The sequence below is a fragment of the Elgaria multicarinata genome, chromosome 15, assembly GCF_023053635.1.
Source record: "Elgaria multicarinata webbii isolate HBS135686 ecotype San Diego chromosome 15, rElgMul1.1.pri, whole genome shotgun sequence".
Classification (NCBI taxonomy): Eukaryota; Metazoa; Chordata; class Lepidosauria; order Squamata; family Anguidae; genus Elgaria; species Elgaria multicarinata.
This window is the reverse complement of record NC_086185.1, coordinates 10,125,955-10,140,764: the sequence shown is the minus strand read 5'-3', so window position 1 is coordinate 10,140,764 and position 14,810 is coordinate 10,125,955. Positions and strand designations below refer to the sequence as shown.

At 42.2% G+C, this 14,810-nt stretch overlaps 1 protein-coding gene across 8 annotated transcripts in view; it reads right to left on the bottom strand.

Annotated features, from left to right (window-relative positions):
* TENM1 (teneurin transmembrane protein 1) overlaps nt 1–14,810 on the bottom strand; it is a 332,266-nt gene that overhangs the window by 117,837 nt on the left and 199,619 nt on the right. For all 8 annotated transcript variants that reach the window (XM_063141817.1, XM_063141823.1, XM_063141820.1 and 5 more), the window contains 4 exons: nt 13,885–14,101; nt 7,379–7,498; nt 3,781–4,042; nt 1,559–1,826 (listed from right to left, as the gene is read on the bottom strand). In XM_063141817.1, coding sequence (XP_062997887.1) covers nt 1,559–1,826; nt 3,781–4,042; nt 7,379–7,498; nt 13,885–14,101 — 867 coding nt within the window. The remainder of the gene's footprint in view (nt 1–1,558; nt 1,827–3,780; nt 4,043–7,378; nt 7,499–13,884; nt 14,102–14,810) is intronic.

Here is a 14,810-nt window from a genome sequence, read left to right as displayed (position 1 = left end):
GGACATGCAGCAACATTCTGTCTACTCAGCATGCTCAGGCTTCCTGGAGCTGTTTTTGTTGTTGTTGCTTCCCTTTAGGGAAGAGTGGTAAGCGGCAGTTACTGCATCCAAAACTCTCCCCACAGCCTGAGTTCGATCCCAGCGGAAGCTGGTTCTCAGGCAGATGGCTCAGGTCGACTCAGCCTTCCATCCTTCCGGGGTCGGTAAAATGAGTGCCCAGCTAGCTGGGGGAAAGGTAGCCGGGACTGGGGAAGGCAATGGCAAACCACCCCGCTACAAAGTCTGCCAAGAAAACGTCAGCGAAAGCAGGCGTCCCTCTAGGAGTCAGCAATGACTCAAGTGCTTGCATGAGAGGTTCCTTCCCCCCCTCCCTTTAGGTCAGGGGACCCCAAGTTGTTTGGGCAGTGGGCATATTTCGGAATTTGAGAAGCCACTGTGAGCTCCACCACAAAATGCCTAATCAGTGGATTGCCACTTTGGCATCTATCTGCAGTGTCTACGGATCTTAGGCTGCATCTTATTCAGCAAAAACATCTGTTGGACACTGCAATGTCTCATTAATAAGGGATTCTCTAATTTGACTAGCTGCTGGTGGTGCAATACAGCTAATGCTTCTTTTAAACATACGTTTTGGCAATGTCCAGTTAGTTGCTCCTTTTTGGGAGAAGGTTATTACACAGATACATTTTGTACTGGAACAATCTTTAATATTCACTGATGTACATACTCTTTTAAATTAGGCACTTTCTACACCTAAGGATTATCCCAGGAAAATGAAGGATTCATCCCTGCCTGCTCCCGGGATCCCCTGTGTGTTATTTGGATGCACAGGGATGATCCCAGGATGATCCTGGGATAAATGGCTGGTGTAGACATGCCCTTCGTCACCTGCATTGTGGAAATTGACAAATGGTCAGCGAAAATGGATTCTCCACACCCCTTTGACAGCTAACAGACTGATATGACAACACTAGAAAGAGAAACGCTCACCTCCAATAATGGAATAGGTTGAAGACCTTACAAGGCTTTTAGTATTTGAATAAGTGTCCTACAGAAGCTACCATCAAAGAGATACTTATTTGGTTTGCTGTTGTTGAAGCCTATATGCAATGGCTAGGAAGCTCCATGCATTTTGCTATGGGTATATATATATGCTCCACTGGAACCCACCAGGAGAAGAGCCTTTGGTGTGGTGGCCCCTTTTCTTTTAAATTTCTTGCCCTGGGGGGTCAGGCGGGTGCCAACACTGCACTGCTTTTGGAAACAGCTAATGAAAATAGCTATTTTCCAGGAAACATTCCTCAACTGACCAGCCACCATTATTATTGGTAATCTGTTTTAAATTGATGAATTTTAATATGGTGTTTTAACTGTATCATCTTCATCATCATCATCTTATTCCTGTTCACTTCTCTGGCATCTATTTTAAGAGTGGTATATAAATATTGTAAATAAATAAATAATAAATGAAGTAGATACCTTCAGAAATGCCTGTTATATGTATGACATACCCACATTGTCAATTATAACAATTGTAATTATTTTTAAAAAGCCATACCCATTGCTTCTGCTAAGCCAGAGACTTTTTGACCGTAAATATCTGTCTTATTCCAAGCAAAGGTATAGACCAAGTTGGTAGCAGCGGGAAACCATTTCTGAGCTAGTCGCCCTTCAATGGTAACGGTGAGGTGCACTTTTGTCATTCCAGGAGGGATGATAGAATGTGTCAGAATAATGCGCAGCAAGGTTTTATATCCTGACGTTCGGCTGCTCAAGTAACTGAGCTTCACGAAGCTGGAAGGGATGGCTATTTCCTCCTGGACCACCTGAAAAAGAATGGGCCATGTTAACATTGCAGCAAATCATGACACAGGAAACTGAGTTGGGCTTCATTGGCAGCTTAGCACATGCTCTGCCCGGGCACATGAATATCACTACAGTGTCAAACCAGGTGGAGGACTGTAGCCACAAATACTGAGACAGATTCTCACAACTGGCTAAGATGTTCAGTGAAAAGGAGCTTCTTGCACAAGCTATTATGCTTAGGATAGCTTGGCTGTGGAGGTACAGCAGGGCTAGTAACCTCAAGACCAGTGGAGTCTGCTTGCTCTGATTTAATGGGACTATGGGTCCATTCTTGGGTTCAGTCAAAACCAGCCAAAACTCTAAAGCAGCCATCCAACAGGCTGAACCGATTTCAGAGATGGGATTCAGCACCTTGGATAGCTTCTTTCAAGTTCTAGATTACTGCAATATACACTCTATGTGGGGCTGCCCTTAAGGTTGGTCTGGAAACTAGTGGAGAATGCAGCACCTTGGCTGTTGTTGGTACCTGCCACTTCTCAGCATTATAATCATATCTGATGGTTTTCCACTCCAAGCAAATTTCTAGCTGCCTTCCAGTATTAATAAATCCAGAATCCACTGCTGTAAGACATAGTGGTGGCCACTGACTTAGATGGCCTTAAATGCAGTTTAGACAAATTCTTGTCAACGGCTTCTAGTCTTGATTGGTAACTAGAACTTCCATGTTCATAAGCTGTATGTCAATGACCACTATTTCCTTGAGGTGGGGGCAACAGTGGAGCAGGCCTATTGCCTTCACACACTGCTTGCAGACTTCTCCAAAGCCTCTGATTAAGCACTGCTGGGTAAGTTAAACCTTCAGCTTGCTCCAGTAGGACCCACAGAGGCTGGTGGCTTTGATCTCAATAAGGTGGTGAATCCACTCCAGGTTTCAGTCAGAACCAGTCACAACTCTAAAGGAGCTATCCAAAGTGCTATGACATTGGAACCACCGGTCTCCACCGGGACCAGATCTACACCAAGCAGGATATAACCGGTTTTGTGAACCGCCCAGAGAGCTTCGGCTATTGGGTGGTATAGAAATGTAATAAATAAATAAATAAATAAATAAATAAATAAAATAAAATAAATAAATAACACTTTGAAAACAATTTGAAAACCGTATATGGCATGTGACATGGGCCCCAACAGTTGTCAATACTGGCGCCCCAATTTGAGGACATGGAATAATGGGCTCAAGTTACAGGAAGCCAGATTCTGGCTGGACATCAGGAAAAGCTTCCTGACTGTTAGAGCAGTACGATAATGGAACCAGTTACCTAGGGAGGTTGTGGGCTCTCCCACACTAGAGGCCTTCAAGAGGCAGCTGGACAACCATATGTCAGGTATACTTTAAGGTAGATTCCTGCAATGAGCAGGGAGTTGTACTCAATGGCCTTGTAGGCCCCTTCCAACTCTACTATTCTATGATTCTTCTTATGTTCTTATGTACCTGTGCATAAGAACATCTGAGCAATGTCTTCCCTCTCCACAGGGTGCAGGACTCTTAATATGGTATCTGGGTATTCCTTTTAATCAACTGGCTAGGCTCAATAATTGATAACATCTGTCAGGGATGCTTTAGAGTGAATTCCTGCATTGAGCAGGGGGTTGGACTCGATGGCCTTATAGGCCCCTTCCAAATCTACTATTCTATGATTCTATGATTCTACACCATTATAAATCAGTAGTGTAGATCCTGTCTCTTCTTATTTGTCTAACACATGATCTATTTAGCTGCAGAAGACACATTCCTACACATTAAGTAGCACATAACCTCAAATGTTTATCAAAACGAGTGTCATCATCATCATGCATAACAACAATCCATCATCAATCTATCCAATGTTAGTCAAAAAAGTTCATCAATTTAAATGTCCCCAACTCTTTGCTATGATTGTATCAAAAATATGACACTGTTTCCACCTTTCTTACCTGTAGCTCTGGTATAACTGTTCCCCTTTCTGGACATGATCCTCCGAATGACGTCAGAGGAAAAGGAAGGACAATAGGATTTGGGCTGATAAAGCTACTGATGTCACAGGTTGGTAGCTCCACTTCTGTTCTTTGCATGACTACTTTGTCTACCACAATAAACCTATTCCAGGACAACCAAAGTGTCCTTTTCACAGAAAGAAAAGGAGACCTGTCAAACACCAGCGTGACCGAGATGCCTCCCACAGCCACCAGGTCAAAACTGAAAAGACAAAACAAAACATTTTATCTCACTCTGATCCCATGTCACTTTAAAAATACTCATTTCAAAACACGTTTCCTACTTCGTATTTGTGTTAAGCATGTTCCATCTAGCTGCAATGTTTTTGTAGTGTGAAGTGAGCAGTGTATTGCCCAGACAACTTTAAATCAGCATAGCCACCAAATTCCCCCTGTATTTGGTCATGTAACTTTATACGTTCCTGTGCAACAAAGTTCTTAGAACAGCTTACACAAAGAAATAAAACTATGTAATATTAAGAACGTAAGAACAGCCATGCTGGATCAGACCAAAGATCTATCTTGTCCAGCCCTCTGTTCACACTGTGGCCATCCAGCTGTCAACCACGTACCCACAATGAGGACACAGGTTCAACAACAACATCCAACCCATGTTCCTCAGCAACTGGTGTATATAGGCTCACTGCCTCTGATACTGGAGGTAGCACATAGTCATCAGGACTAGTAGCCACTGATAGCTTTCTCCTCCATGAATTTATCAAAACCCCTTGATATTTCATGGGTTACAACCAGACTTAGTTAGACCTTGAGTATAGCCATTGAAATCAATGGAACTTGTTAGTTGTGACACAGGCCCATTGATTTAGTTGTGACTCAGTCTCATCAAAGTAGGATGAAGTCTTGGAACCAATTAATAACAATAAAAAGTAGCATTTAAAAAGCTGTAGAGATGATGATGATGAGTTCCCACCTATATACAAATACCCTAGCCAGGAAAGACAATCTAAAGACAGTGAGTCTACCATCCCATAGTCATTGGGTAGTCTACAACATTAGTCCTATGTAGAGTAGACCCAATGACATGAATATGACAAGTAAGTCTTGACTAATTTAAGTGGCATCTGCTTTTGACCCATCTCGCCAGGACAACTGGATCTCTTCTCAATCATCCCGGAGTGCAGGACACGGAATAACGGGATCAAGTTACAGGAAGTCAGATTCTGGCTGGACGTCAGGAAAAACTTCCTGACTGTTAGAGCAGTATGACAATGGAACCAGTTACCTAGGGAGGTTGTGGTCTCTCCCACACTAGAGGCCTTCAAGAGGCAGCTGGACAACCATCTGTCAGGGATGCTTTAGGGTGGATTCCTGCATTAAGCAGAGGGTTGGACTCGATGGCCTTATAGGCCCCTTCCAACTCTACTATTCTATGATTCTATGAATTGCCTGTGCCAGAACAAGGGCAGGTGAACAAGTAGGTTACCGGGGGGGGGGGGGAGAGGAGGAGCAAGTCTGGGGAGCTCTTGACAATGGGCCCCTGTGAATGTGCTTGGCAGGTGCCCAATCATATGTATCCTTGACCCTGGTTCTGGGTGGAGGCACCTCCAAAACACATCAATGAATAGTGAGTATGAACAATGGGCATGGAATGCTAATTGACAGCTGGGGGAAAAAAATGGAAATTCAGGTGCAGAGGGCATGGAGTGGCATGGAGTTAGTGTCCTGGAATCCCAAACAAGAGCACTCCACGCTGGAACATTTTGTTGCAGGTCCAATTTGTATTTATTACTGAGCCAGTAGCCTGTGATGAAAGAGAGCTCTCTGTATTCCAAAAGAGGTAGGGGCATAAGAGTATATTAGGTGGAGGAAGCGATATGGCTTATTATCGTAAGACTTTAACATCTACAGTCACGTAACGTAAGGCACTGTAAATAGATACTTCAGTCCACGGATGGTAACAAATTGTGATAGGGAGTCAGACTTAATTATGCATATTTCATCATATTCTGGAAACGTTACACACGTACAACATTTAAATGCAACAGCTCTGTCAAGAGATAGGTAAATCAGAAATCGTAATTAGGTAATGTCCATCTTTGGCATTTTAAAAACACCCCCAAATATGGAATACATATTAAGTTCCATTATTTACAAGGCTTGGCACTGTAATGGATTATTTACTCACAGCTTTACAGAATTTATGTCGCTGGTGCAGGAGTGGATAATCATATCGTAAAATTATAAATATGAGCTTTTTTCTACTTTTGCAGGTTTTGATGGAGGGAGCAATCCTATGTCCCCTAGACAGTGTCTGGGGGGTGGGGCAAAGGATCGTTTGGTTTCCTGGCTCTGACCTTGAAGTAGGAAACCACACTCCTGGCCTTCTCTCCCTCATAGCTAGCATGGAGAGAACTACCATGCTAGCTATGGTACCAGCTACCTCTCTGCACTTGGAAAATAAAGGTGGGCGATGGAGAGAAGGGGGTGTTCCTGAAGGCAGGGAGGAGAGGAGACTTGGGTGGGAGTCATAGGAAATATCCTATGGCCATCCCAGCCTCCTTCCTTCCCCAAAGCCTCCGCTATACAGGCAAAATTGCCCATCTTACTTAAATGCAGAGCACTGGATAAATGTTAGCCTCCACATTTGGGGGCTTACGTGTACCCAGGATGGATCCCAATTAAATGGGTGGCGGCCATAGGAAATATCCAACGGCCATCCCAGCCTCCTTCCTTCCCCAAAGCCTCCACTAGACAGGCAAAATTGCCCACCTAGCTTAAATGCAGAGCACTGGATGAATAGCAGCCTCCATGTTTGGGGGCTTACATGTACCCAGGATGGATCCCAATTAATTAATTAATTGGGTGACGGCCATAGGAAATATCCAATGGGAATCCCAGCCTCCTTCCTTCCCCAAAGCCTCCGTTAGACAGGCAAAATTGCCCATCTAGCTTAAATGCAGAGCACTGGATAAATGTCAGCCTCCATGTTTGGGGACTTATGTGTACCCAGGATGGATCCCAGTTAATCAGCAGGGCCCTGTTTTAATCAGTAAGGGCAGATTTTAATTCATGGGCTGCATGCTTATTTTTTTTTAAATCCAGGGATGGGCAACTTGCTTGCTTCAGCCTAAACTCCTGTGACCCTCATTATTGGCTGTGCTGGCTACGACTGATGGGAGTTGTAGGGCAAAACATCTGGGAGGGCCACAAGTAGCACACTGCTGTTTTAACCTATATTTGGATTAGGGAAAGGAGAAAAAATGAGATACATTTCCCTTTCTAAAAAGGACTGGTGGCTTTTGTTCGTTTTAGTTGTTACGTTATATCATACTTCTTTCAATATCTCAAAATGGTTTATTTGTGTAATTGCAAATTCATTAAAATGTAATCAATTAATCAATCAGTCATAGGGCAGATGAGCCATCCAATTTCAACTTTTTAATTGGATGACAGCTTCTTCTTGTATCTTTTATTTTATTTTGGCTTTCAGCAGTTTCCCCAGCAACAGAATCAACGGAGTGTTTTCCTGAAATGAAGTCCAAAATTACCAGAAGACACGGAACAAATCATCTCTCACCTGCCATCCTGTCGGCTGATGGTGTAGCCATAATCGCTGTGGTGCTGGAAGCTCACGTTCACCCCGACCAGAGGGGTTCCATCGACCGCTACTACCTGGCCTCGAACGACACAAGCACGCCTGTGTGGAGAAGGAGTGACGTGAACATTGTGGCGTTACACCCCACAAGTCAGTTCCCTAATGTATGTCTAGAATTTGTAAGTCTACTGTGTTTAGAATGTTGATCTGAGTGGGTGGAGACTGAATATCTTAGGACGGGGGGAGGAGGATATATAAGGGAATGACTGAGGTGATAAGAGGGGGGTGTTTTTAAAATAATTTGGTTCGAGGGGAGAATTAGAGGATCAGGGTAAAGAGGGTTGTCTTTTGAGTGTAGCGTGCAGATAGTCAGTTGGTGTATACTAAACAATTCTGATAATGAAGAAAGTTCAAGAGTGATGGTGTGAGAGAAAGGAAAGTGTGTATGAGAAGAGAGAAAGGATTGGATGAGAGGCTTTAACAAGGGTCTAAAAAGTTTTATTATGAAACAAAGTTTGTGGACATTGAAATAAATTTTTATTCAGTTTGTTTTACTACCACAAAAATCCCATGTGTCTCCTTGGCATTTATCATCTGCAGTTATAGACATAGAACACCCGTTCTGACATTCATTCACCAGCAGCACATATAATTCACAGCGCATTAGTTTATTCCTGAAATTATTCCTGTTTAACCCCTTTCTCCACATAGTTCTCCACATAAAGTGGTGGCGCTTAGCTTGAGCAGGGAGTGTCTGTGGACAGGCCTGTTGTAAAGAGCCTGTGTCGTGGCACAAACATGAATAAAGGGAAATATATATTTACCAACTCATGCCTTGTGACACTATGAATTCTGTGAAAATTTCAAACTTTATTATTTGTATCTTTCCCAACATTAATGCTGCATATGGGCAGTTTATGGATATTGCCTTGAACAGCTGACGCATCTGATTTGAGCCGCTCAGTGGTAGAGTGAATGCAGAGGGTTTCAGGTTGAGTCCCTGACATCTTTGCCTCAGGCTAGGAAAGACTCCTATATGGAAACCCTGAAGAGCCACTGTCGTTTGGATGGATCATTCTAAGCTAGATGGACCAATGGTCTGACTAGGCACAAGGCAGCTTCCTGTGCTTTCTCCTGTCTTCGTGATTCCATGGACAACCATATGAAGCTGTTCTACCCCTTCATTACCCTTCTTGCCTTTGTAGGCACGGCCGCGTCAATATGTAGCTTTCAGAAGGAAAGTGTGGAATGTGCTTAGGATACAACTTTAAAATGCAATTATCTGTTTGATCCTTTTCCTCCCTCAACCTCAGTTTCCCCTCGAGTACAGAAACAGTGCATTCACTTTTCCTCAACAATGTATCTGAAAATTGCTTTTGCCTGTTAGACAATCAGAAGCAGCAATCTGTCAAATCATAGTCCTTACTAACACTGTTTTGGGCACTCAGATGACTCATGTGGCCACTGTACTTTCCCCCTTTGCCCATTTCCTATTCATCATCTACTCGCATGCCTACAAGTCCGCAGGGATTAGCTACCCAATATTACAAGTTCCACAACTCTCTCTATAAAAGGTTTATATAGAAAAAATGAAATCTCTGTTTTGTAATGATGAGTTCCTGGCAAAACCTCCATCTGTTCAACCTCACAGATATCTTCAGTTACAAAATCAGGTGAAGCCCCTTTAATAACACACTCAGCTCCTCCAGGAAACCAGGATTTGACCACACTAGAGATCTTGTCAATTGGCTTTAGTTCCTTGCTGAGACAACATCCTCCTATTGTCCTAGTAGAAGAGAGTTCCAACCAGCAGGACCCATTGGGCGCTATCCAAGGTCCTGATTTCCTCCTGCTTTGATCTGCTACCAGCTTCCCTTGCAAGCCTCAAGGAAGCACAGAATGCGGAGCTCTCCCCCTTGGTTAATTTTGAGACAGAGCCCACCCATGCAAATTATGAAATGAAAGGGGGTTGTCCAAGGTCAAATGATGCAGTTGATTAAACAAAGGTGGGCTGTTGTTGATGCTGTTTTGCCTTGCTCTGGCTGGGCTGCAGTTCTGTTTCAGACCATCCAATTTGTTAAAACATAGCATTTGCAGCCAAATACAAGTAAATATCGAATATGGTATTTTACTAAATGGCTATTTAATGTCTGAGCTAATGCTCTCATGGTTCATGATAATGGGTGAGCATTTAAAGTTGGCACAGCCAGTTCCTTATACAATGCAGAGTAGCCGAGGTCTGCTAAAAATGATACAGAGCCAGGTGTACAAATACGTAGAAAGCCTGTTGAATTTCTGGACTCCCACTGGCATGCAATGTATTAACTTCTAGGTGTTGTTTTTATTCTTTCCAGCATTATAACTGCATGCATTTTAAATATTGGAAGGTTATTATATTTTAAACATTGGAAATGAAGATCACTCTGCTGTTAATTACATTAGTTGTTTATGTGTTTTGGGATGCAATGCTACTTTGGTTCAATCTGCAGTCAGATTGTTGACTGGGGCTGGTTACAGGGAGCACACAACTCCCCTGTTAAAACAGCTCCACTGGCTTCCAGTCTGTTTCCGGGCATAATTCAAAGTGCTGGTTATGACCTATAACGCCCTATATGGCTTGGGTCCAGGTTATTTGAAAGAACGTATTCTCCCTTATGAGCCTGCCCGTGCTTTGAGATCTTCTGAAGAAGCCCTTCCTGTGAAGAAATCCCACCATCCTCACAGGAGCGCTTGGTGGGAACATGGGAGAGGGCCTTCTTGGTGGCTGCTCCAGTGCTCTGGAACTCTCTTCCCGGGGAAGCTAGGCTGGCTCCCTCCTTGATGGGCTTTCAGAAGCAAGCTAAAACTTTTTTGTTCCAGCAGGCCTTTGGAGAATAATCTGGCCCTCCATCTATGTTAATGTCTTATAATTTTGTTGTGTATTTTAAACATTTATGTTTCCCCCCCCCCAATGTATGTTTTAAACTTTGTAAGGCCGCCTTGAGGCCCAACATTGGGCAAAATGCAGGATAATAATAATAATAATAATAATAATAATAATAATAATAATAATAAGAAGAAGAAGAAGAAGAAGAATAGACTGCTGCCTGGTAAGTAGAAGCCTCCGAACTCATCTATAGCCCTCCTCTTTGCTTGGCTGCAAGTGCTACAGTACCATTGGTGTCATTAGGAATACGAGGTCCGTGTGCACCTCTCCGTCCCTCTTCAGTTCCCTCTTGCTCCAAAATACCAAGGATGCATTTGGTTTCCATTTAGGACAGATCTGCAACTCAATGGGGAAGGTGCTGAAGCCCAGTGGTTGACCACATGCCTGACATGCAGAAGGTCCCATGTTCGAGCCCTGGCATCTCCAGGTAGGGCTAGAAAAAATCCCTGCTTGAAATCCCAAAGAGACGCTGCCAGTCAGTGTCGACAATACTGGGTTAGATGGACCCATTGTCTGAATCAGTATAAGGCAGCAGCCTATGTTCCTAATGGAAGAGGACTTCTTTTTAATTTAAGTATAAAGTCCCAGCTCCTAGCACCTGAAATTTAAAGGATCTTGAGCAGCAGTTTCTGGCCTCCTTCGGGATTTCCTGTGCAACATCTTTGTTTAATATTTTGCTGGTTTTAACCTATAAAGCCTCACATGGCTTGGGACCGCCATACCTGATGGAATGCCTCTCCTGACATAAACCCACCCATACACTGCGCTCAACATCTAAAGTCCTCCTCTGAGTGCCTACTCCGAGGGAAGCTCGGAGGATGGCAACAAGGGAGAGGGCATTCTCAGTGGTGGCCCCCCAATTATGGAATGATCTCCCAGATGAGGCTCGCGTGGCGCCAACATTGCTATCTTTTCGGCGCCAGGTCAAGACTTTTCTCTTCTCCCAGGCATTTAAGAGCATTTAACAGCATATGCTGAGTTTTTAACTGACCCGAGAATAGTTGTTTTAAATGGATGTTGTTGTTTTTTATACTTCTGGTGGTCTTAAATTTTGTATATCTGCTTTTAATGTTCATTGTTTTTCACCTTTGTAAACCGCCCAGAGAGCTTCGGCTATGGGGTGGGGGGAGGAGATATAAATTTAATAAATAAATAAATAAATAAATAAAAGCCTAAGTACACAAGTTGCTGGGAAATACAGGTGTGAGGGTGCTGTTGCATTACGACCACCTGTTCCCTGCTAGTCAACCGCACCCCAAAAATGATTGCTAGAGAGGGGTCAATCTGATGTTTAGACTTCAAACGAAGACTGACGACATAAATGTATTTACCAATTTGCGACACTAAATCTCAGCTTCCAAAAATGGCATGGCACGGCATTAAAATGTTCATTACAAATGCGTTATTATGTTTCCTGGCCCGCTTCAAACAGGAATACTAGCATTTTAAAAGGGCGGCTCAGCAGGAGGGAAGATGAAAAAACACATCATTGCGTGCAATATTTAATGAAAGGCCTCTTGGACATTGTTTCTTTTCATTCTTTAAAACATTTATACCCCACCCTTCAAAATGCTTTCCCCAGTGTAGCTTACAATATAAATGTAAAATTCAGGGATACAACAACTATAGTAAATCAAGGGATTTACTAGCTAGTGGCACGGCATCTATTTTATTATCATATTCCTCTAGATCTACTCTTTATAATTCATTGCCCTTTGTTTTATATATAGTATTTCCAGTCTTCACTAGCCAGCTGAGGTATTAACCTCTGAAGTGCACTTCCGATAGGGAAATTACCAACTGACCACTTTATACTTAAAAGGCATAATTTATTGCATTAAATACTTGAGAGAGCTAAATTAAGGGTAAGAGGGTTAGCAAGGTTTATTCATTTCCTCCTGTTGACAACACTGCTCTAAGCAGTCTTGGAAAGGCAATTAATTCAAGGTTAGGAACATGTTTAACTTAATGTATATGAAGGCAAGGCAAGGAGATTGCCAGAAGTATGTTTTTAAAAGTTGGCCAACTAATAATTCCTTTCTTCATCTGTGGCAACAGTTTGAACTTCGCAACGTCAGATCTTTTCATCAACCTTTAAGCAGGTTTTATTTATTTATTTATTTATTTATTTATTTATTTATTTATTACATTTTTATACGGCCCAATAGCCAAAGATCTCTGGGTGGTTCACAAGAAGGTCGACATCTTCTTTGATTCCATTAGAAATGCATTTGGTTTGCGCTGGTATTATAAAGGATAGGAGGTCCATAAAGAAATCTACAAACCCTGTCCCCTCTCCCAAATTTTAATTAACCATGTCCTCCCTGGAGCCTTCTAAAAACAGTAACAGTACCTAAATAAACTATCACAAATGATATGAGGGCAGGTTCTGCTCATTCAGTAGCATGCTGACCTTTACCCCATGGTTCTTTTCGATCTTGCCATCGTCCCAGGTATAAGAGAAGTTTTAAAGCAGTTACTGAAACTAGAGCTGCGTAAAAACAGCCTTTTAAGATTCTCCACCCTTTTTATGGGCAGAAAAACTGGTGTGTGTGTGTGTGTGTGTGACAATTTCACAAAATTTCTCCAAGAAGAGGAGAAATTCTCCAACAACTTTGCATGGGTAGAGCTCTCCAGTGGCAAAGGTTGTAGTACGGCTTCTTTCTTTCTTGTTCCCCCCCCTAAGGTTTTGTTTTGTTTTTGGCATTGCCAATGCAACTGGCAACAGCTTCAACTGAGTTGGCAGCCTGGACTCCATGTTGCATCCTCCACAATCCCCCATGACTACCATAACTCCAGGGTATTGGAGTGGGGATGGAGGAATGCAGGCACCATAAAAAAACAACGAAGAAGAAAAGTCAGAGAAGTGTCTGCAAAGTTATTTTATTTCTATTGTGGAGGTGGTGGTGGTGGGGGGGGGTAAGAAAAGAAAAACCTCTGGACTTCTGTGAGGGGGGAAAAAAGTCTTCTGAGAAATTTTGGCTCAGCTGTAGTTGTCATTCTTCAACCAACCAACCAACCAACCAACCAACCCTTCTAACCACAAAAACACAGATGGAGCACACTGGAGGACCCTCCTAGCTTGGCTATAAAACACAGTCAGTTGTTGCAAGCCAGTGCTGGAGTAACTTGTCAGTACTCTAGTACTTCATTATCCTGAATAAGGCCAGAAGGCTGTAACAGACATTACTTCAAACCATTATTGGCCCTGTTCAGACAACACGCTAAACCGTTCTGCCTAACCACAAAATGATTAGTGGAATGCATTCACCTTAATGCATTCCTATTAACCATTTTGTGGTTAAGCAGCATGGTTTTAGCATGTTGTCTGAATGGGGCCATTGAGTAGCTATGGTTCCCCCCCACCATTTTTACTGTAGAGTAGATCCAGAGGGGTAACTTGGATTGGGAACTTAGTTTAGGGAAACTTTTAAGATACAGAATTGCAGAACAAAAATATCTAAAAACTACAAAACATATTTTTTTGAAGTCCAACAGTCAACTTTCTATTCTGAAATCACAGTTCCATGGGTTCTTTTTTTTAAAAAAAAAATACACTTACCTGCTCTCAAATGAGACATCTCCTCGGATTACATGAGTGCTTTCCTTGCCAATAAGAAATTTAATTCTATCATAAAAGAGCCTTGGAGGATGCTGTGAGAAAGGAGGTTGACTCTGTTGGATGAGGTCAAGGGGATCAGGGGACCCTTGGCAGAGAGGGCTCGCGTAGCAATTGCTTTGCTGACAGCAATCAGGGTCTATGCAGTCTGTCAAACCATCTGAAAATGGGTAAAACAAGAGAGATGTTGTAGTGCCAAAGGGTTGAATGTTGAAAAGTGTGACGGACCCAGTAGCTAACCAAGTATATAATCAGAGAAAGAGAGAGAGAGAGAGAGAGAGAGATTTTTCCTTTTTTGTCAAGCTGTTTTTGTCAAACTTTGCTGTTTTAAATTCATATTTTAAATTTGTATTTCTGCACTACTGCTGATTTTATCCTGGTTCTGCTTTTATACTGTATTTTATATCTTGTTTTTATACTGTTTGTTTTATACTGAATGGTTTTAATTTTGGAGAACCGCCCAGGGAGCTTCGGCTATTGGGCAGTATAAAAATGCAATAAATAAACAAATAAAGCATGTCAGTGTAAAATGCACTTCCTGCAATGTTGTTTATCTAATTGAATGCAAAAGAAAACAAAAGATGTCATATGCAATATGTTGGGGAAACAATAATTGGACCTAAAATGGGAGCTATTCAAGGTACTGAACCCATTTTAATATTTATTTTATTTTATTTATTACATTTTTATACTGCCCAATAGCCGAAGCTCTCTGGGCGGTTCACAAAAATTTAAACAATGAAGAACATAAAAACAACCAATAATTTAAAAACACAAATACAAAATACAATATAAAAGGCACAACCAGGATAAAACCACATAGCAAAATTTGATATAGGTTAAAATATGAGATTAAAACAGCAAAGTTT